The sequence below is a fragment of the Phyllostomus hastatus genome, unplaced genomic scaffold (assembly GCF_019186645.2).
Source record: "Phyllostomus hastatus isolate PE091 unplaced genomic scaffold, TTU_PhHast_1.1 phas_contig_210, whole genome shotgun sequence".
Taxonomy (NCBI): Eukaryota; Metazoa; Chordata; class Mammalia; order Chiroptera; family Phyllostomidae; genus Phyllostomus; species Phyllostomus hastatus.
This window is the reverse complement of record NW_025333737.1, coordinates 37,680,730-37,705,098: the sequence shown is the minus strand read 5'-3', so window position 1 is coordinate 37,705,098 and position 24,369 is coordinate 37,680,730. Positions and strand designations below refer to the sequence as shown.

Below are 24,369 nucleotides of genomic sequence, written 5' to 3'. Positions count from 1 at the left end.
GGAGGGGGAGGGGGAGGGGAGGACGTAGGTGGGGCGGCTCGGTCTGGGCTGGGCTCAGAGGCAGGAGCCCCATTTCTGGGCCTGTGTGCTCTTGGTCTTTCTTTTTAACATATTTTATTTATTTACTTTTAGACAGAGGGGAAGAGAGGGAGAGACAGAGAAACATCAGCGTGTGGTTGCCTCTTGTGCGCCCCCTGCTGGAAACCTGGCCTGCAACCCAGGCCTGTGCCCTGACTGGGAATTGAACCAGCGACCCTTTGGTTCACAGGCCTGCACTCAACCCACTGAGCCGCACCAGCCGGGGCTGGGCCCGGATGTTCCAGACCGCAGATCCTGCTCCGTGGGCCCCAAGGGGTGAAAACCACCCCCCAAGCCGATGTTCCCAGGGAAGAACAGTGGGGCAGGCTGGGGGCCACGCGGATAGCACGGCCTTCTGGGAAACCACGGTGCCGTCTCAGTTAGGGAGACCCCCTGGGCGGGGCGGGAAAGGGCAGCACAGAACGACTCCATGGCTCCCAGACCCTCATTCTGCCAGCCCATCTGCTTCCCCTCTGTAAGGACGCCAGCCGTCGGGCCCAGGAGCCACCTGGACCCAGCGGGACGGCACCTGAACTTGAACTGCACCTGAGGAGGCCCTGGTCCCAGACAAAGGCGTGGCCTCGGTGCATCAGGGGTGCAGTCCCACCCACCGCAGGCACCAGCTCCCGGGAGCTGCCCGTGGTCCTCACAAAGGTTCCGCCGTCTGGCACCCCCCGAAGATTCATCGGATCTGGAAAAACGGAGGTCCTTCCAGAGGATTGAAGTTATTTTAAAAGGCAGCGGGGGCTGGGGGGTTGGGGCAGCTCTGAAGTCACAGTGTCAGTAGCCGACTTCACGAAGGGCAGACAGATCCACACAGATCTTACACAGGTAACCCCGTGTCCAGCCGTGAACAGCCTGCGCTTCCTGCCCAGACTAGCCCGGCTCCAAGCCCGTGGTCTTTTCGAAGCGAGGACGGTCCAGGCCCACCCTGTGGCCCTGCATGCGTCACCCCTGCTCTGGAAGCACATTCCCGCACCCCGTCCCCCGGCCGCCCGCATGGGCTCCAGAGCCCCAGGCTCCGCTGCCCTCTAGCCCCCCGGGGCGGGGCCTCCAGGGCACAGTGGCACAGCCCGGCTCCTCAGGAACCACACACCTGCCCTGCGGACACCGCTCAGCTACCCCCCATCCAACCCCGTGCCCGAGGGCGGGGCCAGGGACCACAGCCTCCGTGTGCTGCGTCTGCCCGCAGGAGCCCAGGGGCACCGCTCTCCTCTCCTCCGGCGACCGGGCGGCGCCCCTCTAAGGACCGGGTGGAATTGAAGACGTGCCCACGCTGCGGGCAGACCGGGCACCAGCCCACGCGCAGAAGCCCACGCAGGAAATCAGGACACGGACCTATGTCTTCTCCGTTTATTATCACAATAAATAGCTCACAGCGATGACTGCGGGGAGGGGGGGGCCCACGGCGGCCGGAGCACGTGCCGGGGTCTGGGGCCACTGCCCACGGGGACGGGCCGTGGTTTCCTGTGGTTTTCACGATAAGCGTTTATGGTTTTTACAAAAACACCAAAGCTATGACTCTTTTTAATTTAAAAAACACAGAAGTCGCTTCGCGGACGCTGTGTGGTTGGGACGCCTCGGCTCTCTCCCGAGAACAGCCAGACACCGCCGTCCAGACCAGAGCCTCAGGGGCGCGGCCCCCGCCCCCCCACCCCAGGGAGGTGCCGCTCCTTCCTCTGCCGTGGGTCCGTCTTGCTAGAAGGTTCTCTCCGCACGCTCTTCACGAGGGGGCTCACGCCCCAGGACAGGAGGGGGCGATGCTCCCGTTGTCCCAGAGGAAGCCAGTGAGGCCCCCCGTGGGCCCCCACGCCCCCTTTCCTCCTCTTCCTCCACAGGGTCACCACTCCAGCCCCCTCGGACCCTCCGGCCAGCCTGGCACCCGGCCTCCCCAGGGCAAGAGCCTTCCTCCAAACTCTCCGCACCTCGGCGTCCCCCCGGCGTCCCCCTCAGGCCTTCAGCAGGGCCACCGTGTGCTCGGGGACCGACTCGTCGCCGACGTTGTAGGGCTGGGTCCCCGGCTCCTGACTCAGGAACTTCTCTGCAAAGGACGACGGGTTTTGGGTTTCACGGGCGTGAGCCTGGGCGGGCCCACGGGAGGGGACCGCCGGCCCCGGCTCAGGATCCCGGGGGCCACGTCCACGCGCCTGGCATCACCGCCTCCCCTTCCCTGCCACGGGGACCCTTCCTGGTGGGTGGGGGGCCAGTGTGCCCCCCCACTGCCGCCTCCCACGGAGGGGCGTCTGGGCGGCCTCCTTCCGGCAACGGCACGGATGAGGCGCAGCCACCACGCGGAGCTGAAGCAGCCAGACCCAACGACCCCTCCGCCCCGTCTCCTGGGGCGTGCTGGGGGCGCAGAGCCAACCACGGCGGGAGGAACAGGACAGCAGCCCCGCCGTGGGGGTCCCTGCAGGGGGGCCGAGGGCTGTTCTGGAACGAGGGGATCTGCTCCGCCTGCCCCGTGGACGCCCGGCCGGGTCCGTCAGCCGGAACCGACACTGCCGGGCGGGGTCTGTGTGCGAGCCGGACCTCCCCGGAGACACGCACTGGAGAAGCGCCCCCGGCACCAGGGGGCCCCCCAACTGCCCGTTCCCTGTGTCCCCGTCACTGGGCTCCGGCGTCCCACCCTCCCATCCCCCAGAGTCCCGTCCGCTGTCCCCGCCCGCCCCGGGACACGCCGGGCTGTCCTGCCTGCGACCCTGCCCGCACCCACCTGCTGCCTCCATGGTGGGGAAGTGCCAGACACCCCTCAGGTCGGCGGCCAGCAGGGCTTGGAGGATGGATCCCTGTGGGACGCAGAGACGTGAGTGAGTGCCGGTGGGGAGGGCCCAGCCGAGGCCCGGAGACGGGCCGGCCGCCAGCTCAGCCACGGTCTCCGAGCCCGAGCCGGGGCGTCGGGAGGAGGTTTTAAGCAAGCGCCTTCCGAAGGGTGCAGAGGTACGCGCCCTGCAGACGGCACACAGACATCCCGGGCGGACGGGCCGCCGTCCTCTGGGCCTCGGCGCCCTCGGGATGACGGGAGGGGGTGACCACACCGGCTGGTGGGGCCGGCCGTGGCGGGACGCCCACCTGCAGGCCGACGAAGACGAGGGTGACGCCCGCCCGGTCGAAGTCCTCCATCAGCTCGCTGAGCCCCAGCGCCACGGTGGCGTCCATGCTGCAGACGCGGCTGCACTCCAGGATGGCGGACCGTGGGGGCGACACTGCGGAGACAGGGCGGGAGGGCCTCAGCCGGCAGGGGGGCGGTCACGGTGGGGGGCGGGGGCGGGCCCAGGGGCCCACGACAGGGGCGGGGTCTCCCTCAGAGAGACAGCCAGCCCTGCCCTTCCCTCCCCGCACCCCAGGAGAAGGAGCAGGTCCTCGGGGACCGGTGTCAGGGAAGCGTTACCCTTGCTGCCGGCTGCGTGCAGAAAGCCAGCGCCCCCCGGAATGAGAGGAGCAGACCTGGCCACGGAGGATGCTGCTGAGACACCCCCGACCTCCGGGACTGCCCGGGTGGGCAAGCGCCCCCCCACCCCGCCCCCCCCGACAGCGAGGGTAGGGCCCTGAGGCCCGGCAGCAGGCTGGTGCAGAGGGGACAGCGGGAGCTCCGGGGCGCCTGCAGCCAACCGCGCCCGGGCCACGCACCTTCCAGGGCCCGGCTCACCACCGCCTTCCGGAGAGCCTCGACGGAGGGGAAGTGCAGGCCGCTGGTCGGCTGCAGAATCAGCACCGGCCCCTCTCCATCCAGCACCTGGGGGCAGCGGCCGGGGCAGGCAGTGAGCCCTGCAGGCCAGACAGGCCAGCGGCGGCGGGCTTGGGGGCAGGGAGGGGGGTGGCGCAGAACCAGCCCGAGCTCCCGGCCCGCCCACCGCCACCCCATGCAGTGGGGTGCCCCGTGCGTCGTCCGGGCCCGCCAGCTGGCCCGTCGCTCGGCGGTGCCTCGGGCCACAGCCTGACCGGGAGCTCGAAAGGCAGGGCGAAGGGGTCCTGCCCAGGGCTCGCTGGTCCCCCGGGGCCCACCCAGGGCCGGCGGGCTCCCTTCCGGACCTGAATCTTGGGTCTGGCCTCGGAGTACAGCAGCGTCAGCGTGGACACCAGGGTCCCAGCCAGGATGCCGTACTGCACCTCCCAGAAGCACAGCAGGAAGGTCACGGCCAGGGGCAGCAGGTCCAGCCCTGGGGGAGATGGGGAGCCGCTGGGGGGTTGCTCCACGTGGAGCTGGGCGCCCCGGGGGAGGGGGGGGGCCCAGCACGCCGCGGCACTGGTTTAAGGCGCCCTCGGAAAGGGGCAGCCTGACCGGCGGCCCCGTGGCGACACCGCCCAGAACCACGCGGCCCTCCAGCCTCTGTGGGTGGGAGGGGAGTGGGGGGGGTCGGGGCCCCGGAGCCGACGGGGGAGGAGCTACGCACTCTTCACGCGCCAGAGCGTGCCCACGATGGAGGTGTCCACCAGGGGCACCACGGCTGTGATGATGACGGCCGCCAGGGCGGTCTTGGGGATGAAGTAGAAGACGGAGGTCATGTAGTCCAGCGACAGCAGCACCAGGACACCTGCAGGGCAGGACACTGCTGACCCGGGGCCCACTGGGCTCCAGGCCGACCGCGCCGCGACCCCTCCTTTCTCCCGGGTCACCGCCGGGGCACGTGGGCTCGGGGTGGGGGGGCTCACCTGTCACCAGGCCGCCCGCTGGGGTGCACACCCCCGACTGGGCATTCACGGCCGTCCTGGAAGGTAACACGGGGACCCATCAGTGGCGGTCAGAGCCAGGGAGGGGACGGCCCACACAGGCAGCTGGTCTCTGGGGACGGGGGGCTCTAGTGGGACCCTGGGGACCCCTAGTCTTAGGGGGAAATGGAGTTTTGGGGTCCCCTCCCCAAAGGGGGACGTCCCGGACCCGGAACAAGCCATGGGCGCCACCTGCGAGAAACCCAGTCAGAAATCCGGACCCCCCACAGGACCCGCAGGACTGACCCCCTGCCGCCCCCCACGGCGAGGCCCCCACACAGCTCCGCAGCGGGCGGCTGTGCTCGGAGACCAGGCCTCTGAAGGGGGCGCGACGTTAAGACAAGACCCTCCTCCGCTCTGACAGGGACCCCTCTAAGGAGAGGGGATCTGGGCTCAGAGACACCAGGATGGGCACACAGGGGAGGGGCACAGCCACGCTGGGGACTCAGTGAGAGGACGCCTGCCTGCCAAGGACAGAGGCGTCGGGAGGAGCCGGCCCCGCCCGTGCTCTGCCCCCAGCCCCCAGGGTGCTGGACGGACACGCCCTGAACATTTTAGGGGTGACCTTTCACATACAGGCTCAAGAAAACCCGAGGAGACCCTGTGGGGAGCAGGGCGAGCGACCCCCCCATGCCGGAGCAGACAGGCCGGCCGGCTGGTGACCGGGGGAAGGGAGCAGGCCAGGGCCCGGCCCGGGGAGGCTGGATCGGGGAGCGGGACAGGACCCTCTGGCCGGGACCGGGACCGCCCCGGAGGCACCGAGGGCGACAGCGGGCACTCACCGTCCAAAGCTGCCGGTGACCGGGAAGGACGAGAAGAAGGAGCCCAGCATGTTGGTCAGGCCTGGGGGGGAGGGGGGCCGGGAAGAGGCACACGTGTGAGGGGAGGGGCACGGCACGGAGGAGAGGGGGTGTGGGGGGCGGGAAGGAGTGAAGCCAGAAGGAGACAGGAAGATAGAAGGTGGGGGACCCCGAGGGGTGCCCCTTTTTCCCTAAGGCTCCCACAGGGAAGGACACAGAAACCCGGTTCCCCGGGGGGCCCCCTCGCACCCCAGCCCTGGCTGGGGGGGACCCAGTGGAGACAGCAGCCCTGCCTCCAGCCGAGGGAGCCGAGGGCAGGGCGGCCCAGTGTGGGGAGTGGGCTGCCCCCTGCCCTTCTCCCAGTTCAGGGGCGGGTCGTGGCCAGCGAGCTGCCTCCCCAACAGGATGCTGATTACCCCGCACGGGACAGAGCCCACACCCAGGGCCTGGCCATCAGCCCACAGCGGCTGTCTTGTCCAGGAACCGTCCCAGAGGCCACGGTCTCCCTGCCCCGCAGGACCCACAGCGGGGCCCCAGACTCAGGTCCTGCTGGGGTGGGGTCCACTCAGAACCGGGCCCTCGTGGGGCCTGGGGCCCTCGTCCTAGGATCAGGGGCAGATAGCAGCAGGCGTGGCCCCAGCTCTGCAGGACTCGGGTGGGGGACCCTCCCGGGGCCAGCCGCCTGGGGGTCTGTGTCAACCGCCCGCTCTGTGCTGACTGAGAGCCGCCTGCCTGGCACCCCCGGGCCGCAGCCTGGGCCTGGGCCGCACCCCAGACCCCCCCACCCTCAGGAGCGGGCGGACTCCGTGCTCCTGGCGGGCGTGAGGATGAGCAGCGCTGCGGGCCCCCCAGGGAGCACCTGGTGGTGGGCACGGGGGTCAGTCTTTCTCTGTCTAGGGGAGCGATTCCTGGGACCCCCCCCAATCCCACCGACCCATGGGGCAACACCCCGTCCACCGGGAGCTCAGAGAGCAGCACGGGGAGCACCCCCGGGGCCCCACGCCCCTGCCACTGAGAAGCCCCACAGCCGGGGTCCCAGACGCTGCCCTGAAGGGGCTCCCGGGGGGCCCCTGGGAAGGCACCTGGCAGAACCCCCCACAACGCCTGCGCCCGCCTCCAGAGGGGCACAGCGCGGAGGCGGAAGGCCCGGCCGCTGATCTAAGTGTCCCTCTCTCTCTTTCTCCCTCCCTCACTCCTCCTCTGAAACTGAACGAATAAAACCCTTTAAAAGGTTTTTTAAAAACTGAAAAGTAAAAACAGCAGCGACAATCAAAACGGAGAGTCTCGCCGTGGTCTCCACACGAACCACCGGAGGGGCAGGCGCGCGAAGACGGAAGAAAACTCAGTGGGGTGCTTGCCGCAGGCACCCCCACCCCACCCCCGTCGGGCGGCCCCCCGCTGCACGGCCCCCTGCCGGCCTGGAGGGACAAAGGCACTTGGGGACCAGCGCCATCAGCAGGCCCACTGGGGGCTGCCCGGCTGCTCAGCTGCGTCCTCCAGCACCCTGACCCCGGGAGAAACGCCCTGGGCACTGGTGACGTGAAACAGGACACAGGCCTCGGGGTCTGGTCCACAGCGGGGGCTCAGGAGGGGCGCTAAGTACCAGCTCCCTGCTCCAGGCAGGGCGGGAGGGCCCCCTGGAGACCGGGGGATGGGGGTCCCCCCTGGCACCGCAAAGACCTAGCTCAGGGCCCCCTCTGCTGCCCGCTCCTCCTCGCGCCCGCCACTGCCACGGGCCCAGCTCCCGCAGGACGCGCCCGCACGCATGCACGCCCGGCCCCGGGAGGGCGGCGCTGGGGTCTCACCGATGGACAGCAGCTCCTGGTTGGTGTTGATGCGGTAGCTGTTTTGAGACGCTAAAGAGAAGGGGCGATAGAAACACCGTCACTAGGTAGGTGACACCAGTGGGAAAAGGTTCGTGAGATGGACAAACAGGCCACACGCGTCCACCCACGACCCCAAGTTTTGTAAACATAAACACATAAACGCGCCTGAAACACACACACGCACACGAGTGTGCGCAGGGACACGCCTGCGGGTCTCAGAAGACAAAGGCAGGCGGGGTGCGAGGAGGGCGGGGGGCGGGGTGCGAGGAGGGCGGGGGGTGGGGGGCGGCGGGCGCCTTACCGAAGGATCTGGCCACCGCGATGCTCTCCAGGAGGCCCATGAGGGGCACCACGGCCAGCCCGGCCCCCATGTCCTGGGGGAGAGGAAAGGACTCACACCCACTGTCCACCCCAAAGGGTTTTCCCTTCCAAACCTGGAGCGGCTCGAGGCGGCACCGTGCGTCACTTTGTAGCACGTCCAGCCCCCCCAGCCCCCACCTGCCTTCGCTTTCTGTTTTTCTGGTTATCTTTTCCATGGGGGGGGGGGGGTATCCTGGAACCCACACCTCGGGGCTTTCCCGCATCTTGGCCGTGACTTGGGAAACGGCGTTCCCTCAAGGTCAGCTGCCCCCTCCCCCACCCCCCGGCCCCGACTCGGGACGCCGAGGCAGATCCCGGGTCTGGCGGCAGGAGCGTGCTGGCCTCGCGGTGGGGCCGGGGGCTCGCACGAGCCAGGCGGCCTCTCCTGACTGTACAAGGAGCAGGACCCGGTGAGTCCCCGCCCCGCTGGCGTGCACAGTGGCAGGGAAACCCCAGGCCAAGGCAGGAAAGTCAACTCGGGGGGGGCCCCCTGAGGCCGGGGCCCCCTCTGGAGTTCCTTCCCGCCGGCCCCTGCCCCCACAGACGCCCCTTCGAGCGGTGAGCTCCCAGCTGAGTTCAGGGCTCCCTGCCGCCGAGCAGGTGGACGAGGACAGACCAGGCCCGGGGCCCACGGCGGCCTCGGCCAGGCTGGCCCGGCGCCGCCCCTGCTCACCTGCAGCATCTCAGTGAAGGAGACCGTCCCATTGGCGGTGGACAGAGAGAAGGGGGGGACCTGCAGGGGCGGGAGCCCCTCGACAATCTTCCCGGTGAGGATGAAGGGCTGGCACCCGGTCACCTCGAAGGAGTAGGCGATCAGCGCCGCGAAGGAGACCACCAGGGCGTTCCGAGCTGGGACAGGGAGAGAGGGGCCCGCGGGTGGCGCCTGAGTGTCCTGGGGGAGGCGGCGGAAGACCCCGCCCCGGGCACTGCAGCCTGGGACCCGTGGGGACACTGTGGGGGCGTTTGTGGCGCAACGAGCCCGTGACACCGTGGGAAACGCACGGCGGTGGGACAGAGGACGGGCCGCACAAGGTGCCGGTACAGGTGTCACCCACCGGCCACCGGGGAGCGCAGAGCCAGCTGCGCAGCGGAACCCCTTCGAGACCAGATGACCCAGGACAGTTCTCAGAAGCGAGATGGAGCAGGAGAACGGGCCTTCCCGGCGCCTGAGACCACGGGGCCCGGACAGAGGGCGTGGGGGACGGTGCGCACGTCTGTGTGTGTGGGGGTGGCCCCGGGCCGAACCCCCACAGACGAAAACCTGAGTGTCTGACACGAAAAACACGCCGGGTGGAGCTCCACACGGATCAGGCCCTGCGGGGGTCTGGGAGGCGTGGCCTGTGGACCGGAAGGCGGGTGCGGACGCCACCCAAGACGAGCCCACGGAGCAGACGGGCCCTGACACGCGGCACGGAGCGGTGCGGCCGTCTGGAGGGGCCGATCTGTGCGCAGCAGATCCACGCGGAAGCCCGAGCCGGCGGGGGTGGGGGCGGGGAGAGCACACCGGCTCAGAGAAATAGTGGCTGCATTACATTCCAGATTCGATGGAGACTGCCAACCCGCACCTCCCAGAAGTTCAATGGACTCCAAGAAGAGACTGGGCGGGGTGGGGGTGGGGGGACAAACTACAAGACACGTCTTAGTCAGAGGACCTGGAGCCAGCGATGAGGAGGGAACTGTAAACGCGGCCAGAGACAAGGGCCCCACAGAGGGGACAGAGACGAGAACAACAGCAGACCTCCTGCCGTACAGGGAGCAGGCGTGGGGACAGAGCGGTATCTTTAGAGTGCGGAAAGGGGGCCCTGGCCAGGGAGTTCCGTTGGTTCGTGGGGTCCCCACACACCACGGATGTGGGGTGGGTCCCCGGTCAGGGCACAGGCAAGGACCAGCCAGCGAACACACCAGCACGTGCAGCAGCACTCCATGCATCTGTTTCTCTCGCTTCCCGCCTCTCTAAAATCAATGAATTTAAAAAATATATTTATAAGATTTTATTAATTTATTTTTAGAGGGAGGGGAAGAGAGAAAGAGGGAGAGAAACATCAGTGTGTGGTTGCCTCTCACGCGCCCCCTACTGGAGACCTGGCCTGCAACCCAGGCGTGTGCCCTGAGTGGGAATCGAACTGGTGACCCTTCAGTTCACAGGCCAGCACTTGATCCACTGAGCCCCACCAGCCAGGGCTAAAGTCAATGAGTTTTTCAAAACATTAAAAAGGAAATAAAATACGGAAGGGGTGGGGGGAGACCTGTCTAGAATCCTACGTCTAGCGAAACGACCTTCCAAACATGAAAGCAAAACAAAGACTTTCCCAGAGACATCGGAGCGGAGAGACCCGTCACCAGCAGGCCTGCGCCCCGGGGACCGAGGAAGGGGGTCCTCGGGGCGGCAGGAGAGTGATGGCCGTGCGTCCGCACGGAGGAAGGGCGGGCGCCGGCCAGAATGCCACGGGCACACGTGGAACACTCGGTTCTCCCGGGTGGGGTGTGCCGAGGGTGAGGCCGGGGTCCCGGGGAAGGACACTGCGCGGCGGCCGGAGCCCGAAGGCTCTCGGGCCCACAGGGGGCGGATGGCGCAGCGGGGGGGTGGACAGCGGCGGGCGAGGAGGGCGCGGCACACCCCGCAGCGGCTGCTAGCAAACGAAAGCAAAGCACACGCACAGCAGCCAGTGAGCCGGTAAAGGAAATAAAGAGGAATCTATTTCTGACAAACGCACACTTCAAGCACGAAGATGAAATGAGCTAGACACGTCAGGAGTGAAGGGATGGGAAAGTGTATGTCAATGTTAGTCAAAGAGACGGGGGCAGCTGAATCAGTATCAGACGGAACAGATTTCAGAGCAAAGAGTGTCACCAGGAACAAGGAGAGTCATTTCGAGAGAAAATTGTAACTCAATGCGCACATACAAGGTGCGTTCTCTGACCACCGTGAAGTTCAACTAGAAACGAAAGGGATATGCTAACTGGAACATCCCCCAAATCTTTGGAACGAAATAGCTTCTAAGGAGCCTCTGTCTCAAAATAGAAATGAAATGCTCCATTTCTAAATAACCCCCGAGTCAAAGGCGAAGTCGAAACAGAAACCAGAAAGCACTTAGAGCCGAAGGAACACGCGGCCCATGGAAACTGCGGGACGCGGCCAAGGCCGCACTTTGAGGGTAATTTATAGCCGTGCAACAAGAAAAGCAGGAAGGTCTCAAACCGAAGTCCTCCGTGGCCCCCTTCAGAGTCTGAAAGACAAAGGTGAAGGGAACCCCAAACAAACTGTGGAAAGTGCTAACAATCAGTACTGATCCGAGCAGAGATCAGTGACTGGGAAGCAGAAGCGACACAGAGACCAGGGAAATCGGAAGCTGGTCCAGTTTCCTAAAGCGATGCCACCCACAGGGTCTGGGGAGAAAGGGGACGCGGCCCCCGAGAGGCTGACGCTTTCACAGCCGCATTTCTCAGGCTTTCCTGGCGAGCATGTTACCAGGCGGCTTCCGAGTCCGAGGCCCATGTGGGGCCTGAGAATTGGCATTTCCGAGAAGCCCCCAAGGCCGTGCGGGTGCTGGCCCCGGGCCTCACATTGAGCGTCGAGGGTTTACGAACAGAGCGTCTGCCTGTCTTTGCCCGTTTGCTGACGACCAACCGGACTGAAGCTCAGAGACTGTGTGGCGTGGCTCAGGCGAGACGAAACGCCAGGAAGGCGGCAAAGCCGGGCCCTGAAGCCTCGTGTGTTCACGCCAAGCCTGTGCTCCTCCCCCACCCCTGGGGAGCCCTCGCCCCTGCTCATGCTTCTGGTCTGCAGGATGGGGTCTGGGGGGCGACTCTGGGCCCCGGGGACCACCTGCGCAGCTGGAAGGGACTCAAGGGCTGGACTGAGCAACCCCTCCTCCCACAGCCGCTGGACTTCGTGGCCGTGGCAGAGCAGGGCCACGTGCTGTGAGACTTCCACGCCCCCCCAGCTCTGCAGAGGCCCCGAGCACACCTGTGCTTCCTTCCTGTCCCGCGTCTGCCTTCCTCTCTGGGAGCCACCGACGGGCACTGGCAGCTCAGCCACAGGGACCTCCGAGGAAGGGTCCCTGCCTGCCCAGCGACGGCCACACTGACCAGGCTGCCACCGCAGGCCACGCAGCGCAGCTGCAGGGGCGGGGCCTCGGCCGGAAGGCCCCTCACCTGTGGAGGCAGTCCACACCAGGCCGCAGCTGACGCGCATGCTGGTGGGCATTTCGTGGTAGGACGGAGGGACGTGGCCGCGCATCAGCTTCAGCATCACCAGCAGCAGCATGCACACCATCCCCAGCACGACGTCGCCCGGCCTGCGGACAGACGCTGGTCACCGCCCCGCCCGGCCCGGCCCGGGGCACACGCCTCCTGGCCTCCTGGCGATCCCCCTCCTGCCGGAAAGCTCTCTCTCCTTTGCTCTTTTTTTACTTTCTCCTACAAAATCTGCACCCCTGCTCTATTTCAAAACTTGGCAGGTGCACAGGTGGGTGCAGGACCGGGGGCGGAGGTGGGTCACAGCGGAAGCAGGGCTGGAGAAAACACTTTCGGCTTCCGGTCACGTGGTTCTCTGGACCACGCAGGCCTCATCGGTTCCAGGAGGTTCGCTCCTGACAACCTAGGACGGTCTCCATCCCGTCAGTCTCCGTTTCTGACCCCCCCACCAGCTTCACGTCCTTGGCCAGAGGGGTTGGCCCCCGAGGAAGCCTCAGCAGCAGAGCTGAGGCCTGGAGGGGGTCCCCCCACCCGCCTCGCCTCTGCCCCCCAGGGCAGCCCCTCCTTCAGCCCTCCTCAGATCACTCCTTCCGGCCAGAGGTGCCCTGGCTTCCAGCCGGACTCACCTAGGAGTGTCTCCTGTTTGTCCCTTTGACCCGCCCGCCCTCTGGGAGAGACCCCTCCACGGGGCAATGCTGGATGCAGCAGCCCTGGTCCCCATCCCCGCGCCACCTGCCGGCCATCCCTGGGGCTCCAGCACCACCTGCTGGTCGTTGTCTTCTACCTGCTCCGCGCCCTCTGTTCCTCACAGAACGACAGAGTTCCCGAGCCTGCCTGACCCTCCCCATTACAGGGTCTCTCCCCACGGCCACCCCCAAGACGGGCTCCCCTCGGGACCACAGGGGCCGGCTCTCAGGCCGCCCGGGGCAGACATCTCCGCCTTCCCCGTGCACCGGACTGATTCAACAGGCTGGCGGGGCAGCTCTCTGGTGGCCCTGACAGCGCAGCCGCAGCCGCAGGGACCCCGCGGGCGCAGCAAGGCCCCCGAGGACGAAACACCTGCCACCTGGAGTGGAGGGGGAGGGGCCGGGAGTGCGGAGCAGACAGCCGCCGGCGGGATACCTGGTCTGTCCGATGTTGCGGAAGGTGTGGTACACCTGCAGGAAGAACTGTCTCGGGACGTGCTGCAGCCCCAGCAGGTTCTGTCCGAACACAGAAGCTCCGATTAGCCGGCCTTCCCCAATCGAGGCCCGAGGCCGCTCCCGACACGGGCCCTTCCGGGGGGGCACATCTCACGGGTCCGGGGGACCACCGGCCCACTCCCCAACACAGACCAAAGTCCTCAGGGGAAAGGACATTTCACAACGTTGGGGTTTAAATGACACAGCCTGGCAAATTATTCACGTTTCTGGGAACACGGACGATTTCAAAGCAGGGAGATCGGTTTTTGCGCAGCGGTCATTGGCACGGTCTGGCCCGCCCCTGTTGCGCAGGCCCTATTGTCATTGGCTGGCAGCTGCATCTGTCACTAAGCAGCCCGCCCCCCGTCTCGTAGACTCTGCCCTCATTGGCCCCAGGCTACGTCCACCACTCCGAGGCCCGCCTACCAGCACTGCCCCCTGCCGGGATGAACAATTACGAGGTGCAGGCGTCGCGGCAAAACCTCCCCCGACCCCCGAGTAGCTGGGGGGGGCCCAGACCCACCCCCCTGCGAACTGGGTCCTCGAAACGGAAAAGGGGCTCCACTCTGTGCTTTAGTCCCTTATCCCTCTGGAGACCCGGTGGGGAGTGTCCGAGGGGAAGTCCAGGTCCAGCTCCAGAGCGGTCAGCTCCCAGGACCCCAGACCCGCGCACACACAGCCCTGAAGGGAAGGGGCTTGGGGGTGGGCGGGCACGGCTGGGGCGGCTGTCCTGGGAGGTCTGGGGGACCCCCACTGGCACCACGGCCCAGGGGCTCTCCCAGATGGCTGCTGCGACCCGGACTTCTGGGACCCGGGTCTCTCAGTACCAACGCAACAAGCAGCCACCCTGTACGCCCATCAGGATCGTGTAAATCGTCATCATCGCTGACGAAAAACGAAGGACCTCGCTCGCAGGTCCAGAACAGACCTACCCACCCCACAGTGCGGGGCCAGCTCAGCCTGCTCTGCGCATCGAGGGCCCCGCCCCCTGCAGGTGGCCCCGCCCACGCCTCTCTGTGCTGGCAGCTTCTTCCTCCCTCCCTCCCTCCCTCCCTGCAGGTAATGACGCACCTACCTTCCTCCCACGGGCGTCGTGAGACTTAAACACAGGAAGAGTGCCGACCCCAGCCGCCCCCCACCCCGCACACAGGAGGAGGACTGCTTTATTCTCACACGCCCCTCTCCTCCTCCGTGTTTTCTCTCCCTGGGGGGCGCTCAGGGGCCAGCTGGGAGCAGGACCTTGCAGTGGGCAGGGGGTGGTGGAGGGGCTGCCATGGTGACACCAGGTCACCAGGAGGGGCCCGGCCAGGGTCGGCCAGGGCAGGCGCCCTTGGCTTCCCCTGTGCTGTTGGGCCACCTGAGCGCTTCCTTACCTGCCCGAGACCGAGCAAAGCCAGCGCCTGCCCTCCAGGAGCCTCAACGCTCCTCGGGGCCCAGTGAACACTTCCCCTGTTTCTTAAAGATGTGTAAACATAAATGTAAAGAAGCACCGCATGTGAAAAATATTAAGTACCCATTTTACAGAAAACGTAAGATGGAATCAGCCAAATCAGTGTGGGGAGTCCCTTGCTGGAATCTGGCAGCACGCTTTGGAAAGAGGACGGGACCACTCTGTGAGGGGCGGAGTCCTGTCCGCCCGCCCCGCTGGTTTCCTGCTCTAGACCCTGACCTTCGCTCAGCAGCCCCCCGGGGCTCGCTGGGTGCGGAGACCTGGGAGCGCCCTGAGCTCTGGACCAGCTCACCTTGATCTGCCCGAAGGCTATGGTGATGGCGGCGGCAGAGGTGAAGCCTTTGATGACAGGGCAGGAGATGAAGTCCAGCAGGATGCCTGGTGGGCCAAGGGGGAGCACTGAGCTGGCCCCGGAGGGCTCGGGTGGACACGGGCCGGGAGAGGGGTGTGGGTGGGGCGGGCGCGCCATCCAGGTTGGTTTGGAGAGCAGCAAGGGGTGGCGAGGGGAGGAGGGCCCTGGGCTCTCCTCCAAGTAGCATGGCCTCTAAGCAGAATGGGGGGGGGCAGGAGGCTGGGGCACCCCCACTCCACCCTCACAGGGGTAGCCCTTGCAATGCCAAGAAGGAAATGTTGAGGGCAGGGCATCCCCAAGAGGCAGGTGACTCGGCTCCCCAGCAAGGAAGGCCCCCACGGCGGGAAGGGCCGGAGTCTCACCCAGGCCCAGGAAGCTCATGGCTAACTGGATGCAGCCCGACAGGAAGGCCAGCAGCACAGCGTAGGCGGGCTCGTGGAAGGTGTAGGAGGACACCAGGAGGGACATGATGGCCGTGGGGCCCAGCGTCACGTCCCGGGAGGTGCCCAGGAGTAGATACACGAAGCACCCCATGAAGGCGGAGTACAGGCCGTACTGTTGGGGACAGAAAGCCGTGAGCTCCCTCCCAGGAGGCAGGCTCACGGGGCGCCTGGGGCAGACGTCCGAGGGGTCCCATGTGGACGCAGGGCGCCCCAGCGCACGCCGGCAGGGAAACCGCTCGCCCTCTCCTACCCCCACATGCCAACCTGCAGCCATTGCGGGGGGGGAGGGGGCGGCTTTGCTCTACCAGCCTTAAGAGCACAAAAGTGTGTGGCATCGGGGTCTGCTTCTGGGCACCCCCCCGGCCCCATCAGGCACCCCTGAGCTAGCTCGGTGCCTGTGTGGCAGGGTGACAAGGGTGGTTCTACTGCCGTGTCTGCCCAAGGGCAGTCACGTGCTCCAGGCTGCAGACCAAGGAGTCCCCGATCCTGTGGCCGAGCCCCGGGCGCCCCCTTGTCTGGGGGGAATACGGTGCATTGCTGCTGAGCTTCTGGGCGGGCAGAGTGGGGTCAGGCAGCGTGGAGGGACGGGGGGGGGGGACAGGCCCCTCCTCACCTGGGCCGGGAGCCCGGCCACCTCGGCATAGGCCAGCGCCTGGGGAATGACCGTGAGCCCGACCGAGAGCCCCGCGATGAGGTCCATCTTCAGCCACTGCATGGAGTAGTCGGGCAGCCAGGCCAGGATGGGCAGCCACCTCTGCAGCGTGGCCCGGGAGCAGCAGCAGGCCATCGGGGCCAGGCCAGGGGGCCAGGGGGTGGCCCGGTCCATCGCCTTCAAGGATGACGACATGTCTGTGGAGGGGGGATGCGGACCGGCAATCAGGGACTGGGCTTCAGAGACCCGGGCAGTAGGGCGAGGGTCTGGGGGAGACCCCGTCTGTCTGCTCCCCAGCCACAGGTTTCAGTCCCGAGGATTAGGGAGCCTCAACCGGTGGTGGCACCCCCTCCCCCATTCATTCCCCCCCACCCCCCACCCCCCGCCCGCCACTGCTCCCCTGCACCTCACCTCCTGAACCCCAGGTGCCTCCTCTCCCTCTGTCAGTACTTGCTTGCCAGGGACAACAATCACCGGTTTCTCAATGAGAAGCCTCAACACTAACTATACGCAAGCTTTGTCCTCGGGGGAGAATTTGTTTCCTTTTTTTTTTTTTTTTTTTTCCTCCCGCGAAAATCCAACTGCGAGAAACGCAGAGAGAGGCAGGCTCATGGGGTGCACCCCTCGTCTGGCTGCTGGGGTGTGGGTGGGGGCTGGAAGCCCAGAGGGGCCCCAATTTTCTAAGTGCGCACTAAGGCCCACTGCGGCGCTGACGCGCGGGGCTGCAGCTGGGGGGCTCTCCCGCACTGAGGCTGCGCAGTACTCCAACCCCCACCTGTGGCATCCGCATCCCTAGAGGGGCCCCAAGGATTCTAGTTGGTTCTGGAAAAACGTCAAAGGCCCCTCCACTAATTCCAAGTGCGCAGCATTTTCCAGAGCCACCCGCAATCCCCCGGCCCCGCGGGGTCGCTCTGGACGGAACCATCCCCGACCCCGGGAGTCTATCCCGGCCCTCGGCGTCTAAGAATGAGGACCCCCACCAGCCGGCGGTCCGCAGCCCACAGACCCCCGCGAGACCAAGGGCGGCAGGGACTTGGGGAGGGATGGGGTAGGTGGGCAGCGGGGGTCCCCGCGGGAGGCGCCCCCACCCTCGGGCCCCGTACCGCCCGCCGCGTCGGTCGCCTCCGGCGACCCCGGCCGGTCCCCGGCAGTGCACCCACCCCGCCCGGGCCCCTCGCCACCCCCCACCCGCCGCGGACTCACCGAGCGCCGCAGCCTCACCGAGCGCCGCAGCAGCAGCAGGTCTCCCCTCGTCGCCGCAGCGGCGTCTGCAGGAACCGCTCCGGAGGGGGCGCGAGAGGCGGGACAAAGGCGGGGCCAGGGGCCTCGTGACCACGCGGGGCGGGGCCTGGAGCTCACGTGACCGCGGGCGGGCGGGGCTGGGAGCCGCCGCCATGCACTGCCCGGGGCAAGTCTGCTGGGCGCTACTGCTAGCCGTGGGGCTCTGCCTCGCACAGCGGGCGCGCCCCCGGAACGTGCTGTTGATCCTCGGTGAGTGCGCCCTCGCCGACCCGCCGCCACCGCCCTTTGTCGCCCCCAAAAGCGGCTACTCGCCCCTCTGCAGCCGCGGTCTCTGTGGACCCAACGTGCCCTGAAACCCTTACTGCCATTCCCTCCCCGTCCCATTCTCTGCGTCTCCCCGACACTTCGCGGTCGACCCCTGGGAGAGAGAGGCACCGCAGCCTGTCCACCGCGGGGTGTGCAAGCATCGGCCGCAGCACTCAGCACCCCACTCTTGCGGCGGGCTCTGACCCTGCACCCCCTCCCCTGCTCCGATCCCCCAGCTCCGAAGGCCGGTGGCTTTCCAGAATTCGGGTCCACAGATCCCAGAGTAGGTGCCAGAGAAGGGCTGGCGCCCAAGTTCCCAGAGGCTCGCATCTCCTCGCCAGCGTTTTTCGGGATCCCCAAAAGCAGAGGGCTCTGCTCCTCACCCCAGAGCTGCCCTCTTTCCCAACCCCAGCACCCGCCCCAGAAACTCCAAGTTCCTCCAGCGCTCTGCCGTCCACGAGACTTGCCTGTGGGTGACCAGCAGGCGGTCACACGGCAATCCGGTTATTTCCTCTTTTGAGGTCTGGCCCTCTGCCAGGCCGGCTCTTTCTGATAAACTCTGGCCTCCCCCGGGGCCCCTTCCGCCAGTGGCGACAGAAACAGCTCTCCCCTGGGGGTTCTGGTTAACTCCCCGCCCAAAGACGCCCGTGGAGACCGCCCGCAGGTCCCCGTCCTTGTGCCACACACGGCTCTGTGACACTTGCCCGCTCAGCTGCCCACCTGAGCACCGGCCCACCCGCGTTCGGTGCCTGCTGCTGCGCACCATGTTCCCACCTGCCTGGTAGCGGCGCCGCTCGAGTCCTGGGCCTGGCGAACACCACCCTGGCCCAGGTGTCCTGGTCTCTCGGGTCACGCCCACCCGGGTGTCACACCCACCTGGGTGTCGCGCCCTCCCAGATGTCTGTCTGCGTGGGTGGCACACTGGCCTGGGCGTCGCCGGCCCAGGGCACTGCCCCAGGACCCGGACCTCCTCCCCTCCCACCTGTGGCTGCCCTCCCCCCTGAGCCCAGTGGCCACGTCCTCCGTGTCCCCCGCCCCCCCGCAGCGGACGACGCGGGCTTTGAGAGCGGCGTCTACAACAACAGCGCCATCGCCACCCCGCACCTGGACGCCTTGGCCCGCCGCAGCCTGGTCTTCCGCAACGCCTTCACGTCCGTCAGCAGCTGCTCTCCCAGCCGCGCCAGCCTCCTCACCGGCCTGCCCCAGGTGAGGGGGGGGGTCGGGCTGGGGCGGGGCCTGCCGGCGGGAGAGCCCCTGGCGTGCCCACTCCCCACACGACGTCCGTGAGCCGGTGTGCACGGGGCCTCCCTGCCGGCCGGCTGGGGGGAGGCTGGGAGCAGGGGCCCCTTGGGCTGGGGACAGAGGCCTGGGCACAGACCACCGCCCACCAGAGACGCTGGGCGCAGGGGGCTCGTAACACACGGCGAGTCCTCTCACGCTGTGAGACGGCCGGTCGATAGAAAGGCCTGCAGCTGCCTCCTCTTTCCTCTCCACGGCGTGGGCCCCGCACGGCCGGAGGGTTGGAAAGCGCAGGATGAAGGGGAGGGTGGAGGCCGCCCTGTCTGGGCCAACAGGGTCCCAGTCTGGCGTCTCCCGAGCATGTCCGCGAGTGTCCCGGGAGGGGCCTGCAGGGCCGCCTGGAGGACAGACCGGGCCCAGGAAGGGCCAGAGTGGCAGGCCATGGGGCGGGCAGGAGCAGGGCTCCACACGGTGGTGGTGGCCCCGGCCCCAGCTCACTGCATCCCTGCCGGCAGCACCAGAATGGCATGTACGGCCTGCACCAGGACGTCCACCACTTCAGCGCCTTCGACGGGGTGCAGAGCCTGCCGCTGCTGCTCCGCGGGGCCGCCGTCCGCACAGGTGAGGGCGAGGACCCGGGCCTCCCGGCTGGACCCCAGGTCCCCAAGGACGAGGGTCTGGGTGCCTCCGCAGGGGCCGCGGGGCCCTCCCCCCTGGGAGGGAGCAGAGGGGGTCGGCGGAAGGGGCTCTGGACAGCCTCGGAAGGGGCTCTGGACGGCCTCTCCCGCCCAGGCATCATTGGGAAGAAGCACGTGGGGCCAGAGGCCGTGTTCCCGTTCGACTTCGCTCACACGGAAGAGAACGACTCGGTGCTCCAGGTGGGGCGCAACATCACGAGAATCAAGCTGCTGGTCCGGGAGTTCCTGCAGACTGGGGACCCCAGGTGCGGGGCGGCCCCTGCCCCCTCCCCTCCCCTCCCCTCCCCCACAGGGCCAGTCCTCCGGCCAGCTGACCCGGGGCACACGTCCCAGAGTCTTTATTTGGAATCCCCCAGACGGGGAAGGGTGGGGGTGGGGGAGGAGGGCCCCGACACTTGGGTCAGCCAGGTCGGGGGGAGAGGGCACATGGGGAAACTGAGGCAGTGAGCGTCACAGGGACTTCCGGGTGAAGCTGAGAAGGCTCTCAGGGGCGTTCCTCCCTGAAATGGGGGGCCCCCGCGGGTCAGAAGCCAGGCCTCGGCCCTCACACCCCCGCCCCTCACAGGCCCTTCTTCCTGTACGTGGCCTTCCACGACCCCCACCGCTGCGGGCACTCGCAGCCCCAGTACGGGGCCTTCTGCGAGAAGTTCGGCAACGGCGAGCCTGGCATGGGGCGGATCCCGGACTGGACCCCGCAGGTCTACGCCCCCGAGGACGTGCAGGTAGCAGGGCCGCCCCCCAAGTTCCCGGGGCGCCCGCCCGCCCACCCTGGGTCCTCTGCCTGCGCAGTCCCAGGGTCCTGACCCCCCCCCCGCCCCCTCACATGCCCAGGGGTCCGACGTAGTGCGGGAGGAGCGATCCCCTGGCTGGCTGGACCCAGGTCCCCACTGGGGGGCGTGCAGAGAGAAGCCTGGAGGTGTGGGTGGCGCATGCAGAGTTGTGGATTTCGGGGCCATCCCTTCACAGGAAGGGGGGCGACCTCAGGCCTTGGGGGGGGTGCCGGTCCCTCCATCTTCTCCCTAATTCAAGGGCTGGCACCGGTCCCCTGATCTCTGTTCTGACTTGGACGCTCCATCCACCTGTCCCCAGGTGCCTTACTTCGTCCCGGACACCCCAGCAGCCCGGGCTGACCTGGCCGCGCAGTACACCACCATCGGCCGGATGGACCAAGGTGAGTCGGGGAGCCGTGCGGTGGGGGAGCCGGGCGGTGGGGGAGCGGGCAGTGGGGGAGTGGGCGGGGCCTGTGCCCTGGGGCCGGGACCTCCCTCGCTTCTCCCAGGCTCTGGGCCGCCCCGCTGCAGTCTCTCAGTCATGTGGCCATCTCTTGTCCACTCGTCCCTGGGATCAGGGCCCCTGTGTGCTCGGGGACGGCCTCCTCTCAGGAGCAAGGATAATGACATCTGAAAAAGCTCTCTTTTGACACAAGGTTGTGTCCACAGATTCTGGGTGGACATACGTTTGGGGGGACCACCTTCCCCCCCGCTGCAGGGTGCCAGTGCCTCTGTCACCTCCCTGCCAGTGCTGCCCGTTCACAGTGACCTGGGGAGGGCTGGGTGTGGAGGGTCCCCGGCCTGAGGCTGTCCCCGAGAGCTCTGTTGACGGGAGAGACCTGGTTCTTCTTGCGGATGCCCGTGAAGAGTCACAGATCGGCACACTGATCAGCGTGCAGTCGGTTTATGAGTGGTTTATGAGTGGTTTATTCCCGCGGAAGGGAGCGGGCCTGGCTGGAGTGGGGGCGGGGCGGGGCGGCTGAAAGCCAGAGTGGCAAGACCCCGCGTGGCTTGCAGCCGGGCAGCCAGGAGGGACAGCCCTTTGTTCTGAGGACTTACGTAGTTGGGGGGGTGGAAGAGAAAACGTTACATGCTGATTGACAGGTCAAGGGGGTGCCAGCTTCCATGGGGGGTGTGCCCACCCAAACGCAGGTGTGTGCGTGGGGGTCTGTTAGCCCGAACCCTGGTCTCGCTCCGACTCCGTGTGTTCATCTCGTTGTGACACGGGTGCGTGACGGGGGACAGTCAGTTCACGTCGGGGCAGTGGCCCAGTTACGCGTGCCACGCTCTTCTCTGGGCGCCGCGGCCCCTCCCCCGCACGCATGCCGGGCCTTGGGGCGCGAGCCGTCCCCAGGCCGTCTCTCCCGGAGAGCGGAGACCCTGCGTAGCATCCCGAGGACCCCTCCTCCCGTACTAGTGCCGCGTGTCTTGTGACGCTGCAACACCCGGCCGTGCGACCCGACCGGACTGGGGGCTGCTGAGTCACCGGCGAGACGTGCCTGTCTCCTGCTGGCTGCCTGGGCCCCTGTTCCTTCTACCTGGGTGCGGGAAGGCGTTGCCTGGCAACCAGGACGGCAGCCGCAGCACAGTCTCCTTTGAGTTCTTCCTGTGCGGTCTCCTGCCTCGGGGCCACGGGGCGGGCGCGAGAGTGCAGGGAACACGGAGGCCGGCAGGTGGCGCTAGCAGCTGTGTGGGGTGACGCGGAGGTGCCGAGGGACGGCTGGCGTTCCCCCCCTGCCGGAGGGGAGGGCTGAGATGGGGGCCCGGGGCGGAGGGTCTGAGGGCGACGGTGCGGGCTCCCGCGGCCTGCGCCCCCCTGCCCTTGAGGCTGAGCTCGGGCCCCTCCGCCCTCAGGGATCGGACTGGTGCTCCAGGAGCTGCGGGGCGCCGGCGTCCTGAACGACACGCTGGTGATCTTCACGTCCGACAACGGGATCCCCTTTCCCAGCGGCAGGACCAACCTGTACTGGCCGGGCTCTGCGGAGCCCTTGCTGGTGTCGTCCCCGGAGCACCCCAAGCGCTGGGGCCAGGTCAGCGAGGCCTACGTGAGCCTCCTAGGTAGGGCTCGGCTTCGCCGGGGCGGGCGGTGTGGGGGGCGTTCAGGCTGCGCCGCACCCACTGCCTCCCGGGGCTCCCACACTACCGGGGTGAGGAGGGGTCCCTGTCCCACATAATGAGGCAAACGTGAGGCCCAGAGAGGCTCAGTAAGTTGCCCGAGGTCACACAGCATGTAAGCGCCCAGCTGGGACCCTAACCCCCTTGTTACTCTCAGAATTCCCTAACCCCAGAGGTGCCTGGCTCAGCAGGGCTGGGGCGGAGGCTGAGAACGTGCATTTCTGCCACGTTCCAGTGATGCTGGGACGCCGCGGCCACAGCACTCAGCAGGAGCAGATGAGCCCCGTGGGGAGGGTCTTACCGGTCCTAAGGGTTCAGAGGGCCCCCAGCAGCACCGTGAGAGGCTTGGTGGCCCAGAGGGACAGGCGGGGTTGGGCCCTCGGGAGCCCCTCCCTGTTGGTGACGCGACCTGCGAGGCGGCCCACCAGGCTGGCTCGGACTCGGGCCGCCCAGGGCGTGGACCTCGCGCCCGCGTGGCCGCCTGCTGACACCACCCCCTTTGCAGACCTCACGCCCACCGTCCTGGACTGGTTCTCCGTCCCCTACCCCCGCTACGCCCTCTTTGGCTCGAAGACCGTCCGGCTCACCGGCCGGTCCCTCCTGCCGGCGCTGGAGGCCGAGCCGCCCTGGACCACCGTCTTCAGCAGCCAGAGCCTCCACGAGGTCACCATGGCCTACCCCATGCGCTCTGTGCAGCACGGTGGCCTCCGCCTGGTGCACAACCTGCACTTCCGGATGCCCTTCCCCATCGACCAGGACCTCTACGTCTCGCCCACCTTCCAGGACCTGCTCAACCGCACCGCGGCCGGCCGGCCCACCGGCTGGTACAAGGACCTCCACCGCTACTACTACCGGGAGCGCTGGGAGCTCTATGACCGCGGCCGGGACCCGCGGGAGACCCAGAACCTGGCCGCCGACCCGCGCTATGCCCAGGTGCTGGAGCTGCTGCGCAGCCAGCTGGCCAAGTGGCAGTGGGAGACGCACGACCCCTGGGTGTGCGCCCCGGGCGGGGTGCTGGAGGAGAAGCTCGTGCCCCAGTGCCGGCCGCTGCACAATGGGCTGTGAGGCTGGGCGCCGGCGCCCCCCGCCCCCAGACCCGTCCTCGCGCCCCTGCCGGGCCGGAGAGCGGCCAGCCTCGGGCGCTGGGCCCACGGCCTGCCCCACACTGTCGGAGGGGCGCTGGCCTCGTTCCCGCCCCTGGCTGCGGGGGCGTGGAGCGTGTGCGCCCCGGCCCCCCACCTGAGGTGAGGGGCGTCGCTGTCACTGTCCTTTGTGTCTGGGCCGTGTGCCCGCACAGGAATTCGGGGAGGACCTGGGCCGGGAGTTCCCCAGCCCACACAGGTGACGGCGGTCTGGGCAAAGGGGCTTGTTTTCCGGGTCGGGACCCAGGACTCGAGACCCACCCTGTCCCACAGATCTCCCCGTGCCCTTCCTGCATGGGTGCCAGGCGGGTCCCCTCTGCACGGGGGCGCAGCACCTGGACTTCATCCACCCACCTCCGGTCTGGAAGCCTGGGGACGGCCCTCGGTCAGGCTCCCCGCCTCCAGGCCGGGTCCCACTAGGCCGCCCACTCCCGACGGGCTCCCGAGTGACGGCTTTGATCCTTCCGTCCTGCGGTCTCTGTCCTTCTAAGTGTCCGAGGACACGCCCGTCCTTGGGCTGGCTCCTCCTGTGTGGGGCACACCGGGTCTGGCCCAGACACAGCTCCTGGGGGTCTCCAGACCCGCTCTGCCGCCGCCCACCCACCAAGGGGCAGCAGCTCTGCCCGGGAAATCGCTTCCTCCCCCGTGGGGGCTCTTGTGGCCCTTCCCACCCCGTTGGCTGCCCCCTGGGGGTGCGGGGAGAGAGCCACGGGCCATGACACTCATTTTAGTAAAATATACCGGAAAAGCTCATTTTAGTAAAAGCTCATTTTAGTAAAATATACCAAAGTCCATTCCTGAACTTGTCCAT

General features: G+C 67.5%; 2 protein-coding genes across 4 annotated transcripts; one reads left to right on the top strand and one right to left on the bottom strand.

Annotated features, from left to right (window-relative positions):
* Positions 1 to 1,889: 1,889 nt before the first annotated feature.
* SLC26A11 (solute carrier family 26 member 11) lies at positions 1,890 to 17,356 on the bottom strand. Of its 3 annotated transcripts, none has more exons than XM_045836048.1 (17): positions 17,250 to 17,356; positions 16,008 to 16,243; positions 15,314 to 15,506; positions 14,892 to 14,977; positions 13,091 to 13,170; positions 11,927 to 12,069; positions 8,445 to 8,620; positions 7,713 to 7,785; positions 7,391 to 7,441; positions 5,568 to 5,628; positions 4,729 to 4,784; positions 4,470 to 4,610; positions 4,108 to 4,235; positions 3,706 to 3,811; positions 3,148 to 3,281; positions 2,792 to 2,864; positions 1,890 to 2,119 (listed from the first exon to the last, which is right to left on the bottom strand). In XM_045836048.1, exons 2-17 carry the CDS (start codon positions 16,239 to 16,241, stop codon positions 2,028 to 2,030), a joined length of 1,827 nt encoding a protein of 608 aa, XP_045692004.1. In that variant the 5' UTR covers positions 16,242 to 16,243; positions 17,250 to 17,356; the 3' UTR covers positions 1,890 to 2,027. The 3 variants fall into 3 exon arrangements, with proteins under 3 accessions (XP_045692004.1, XP_045692005.1, XP_045692006.1); XM_045836049.1 differs by having other exon boundaries at positions 17,268 to 17,336; XM_045836050.1 differs by lacking the exon at positions 17,250 to 17,356 and adding an exon at positions 16,458 to 16,567.
* A 38-nt stretch (positions 17,357 to 17,394) lies between these two features.
* Positions 17,395 to 24,352, top strand: SGSH (N-sulfoglucosamine sulfohydrolase). Its single transcript, XM_045836051.1, has 8 exons — positions 17,395 to 17,537; positions 18,640 to 18,800; positions 19,349 to 19,454; positions 19,626 to 19,776; positions 20,097 to 20,253; positions 20,621 to 20,702; positions 22,156 to 22,359; positions 22,922 to 24,352. The coding sequence occupies exons 1-8, from the start codon at positions 17,441 to 17,443 to the stop codon at positions 23,479 to 23,481; spliced, it is 1,518 nt and encodes a 505-aa protein (XP_045692007.1). The 5' UTR covers positions 17,395 to 17,440; the 3' UTR covers positions 23,482 to 24,352.
* The last annotated feature ends 17 nt before the right edge of the window (positions 24,353 to 24,369 follow it).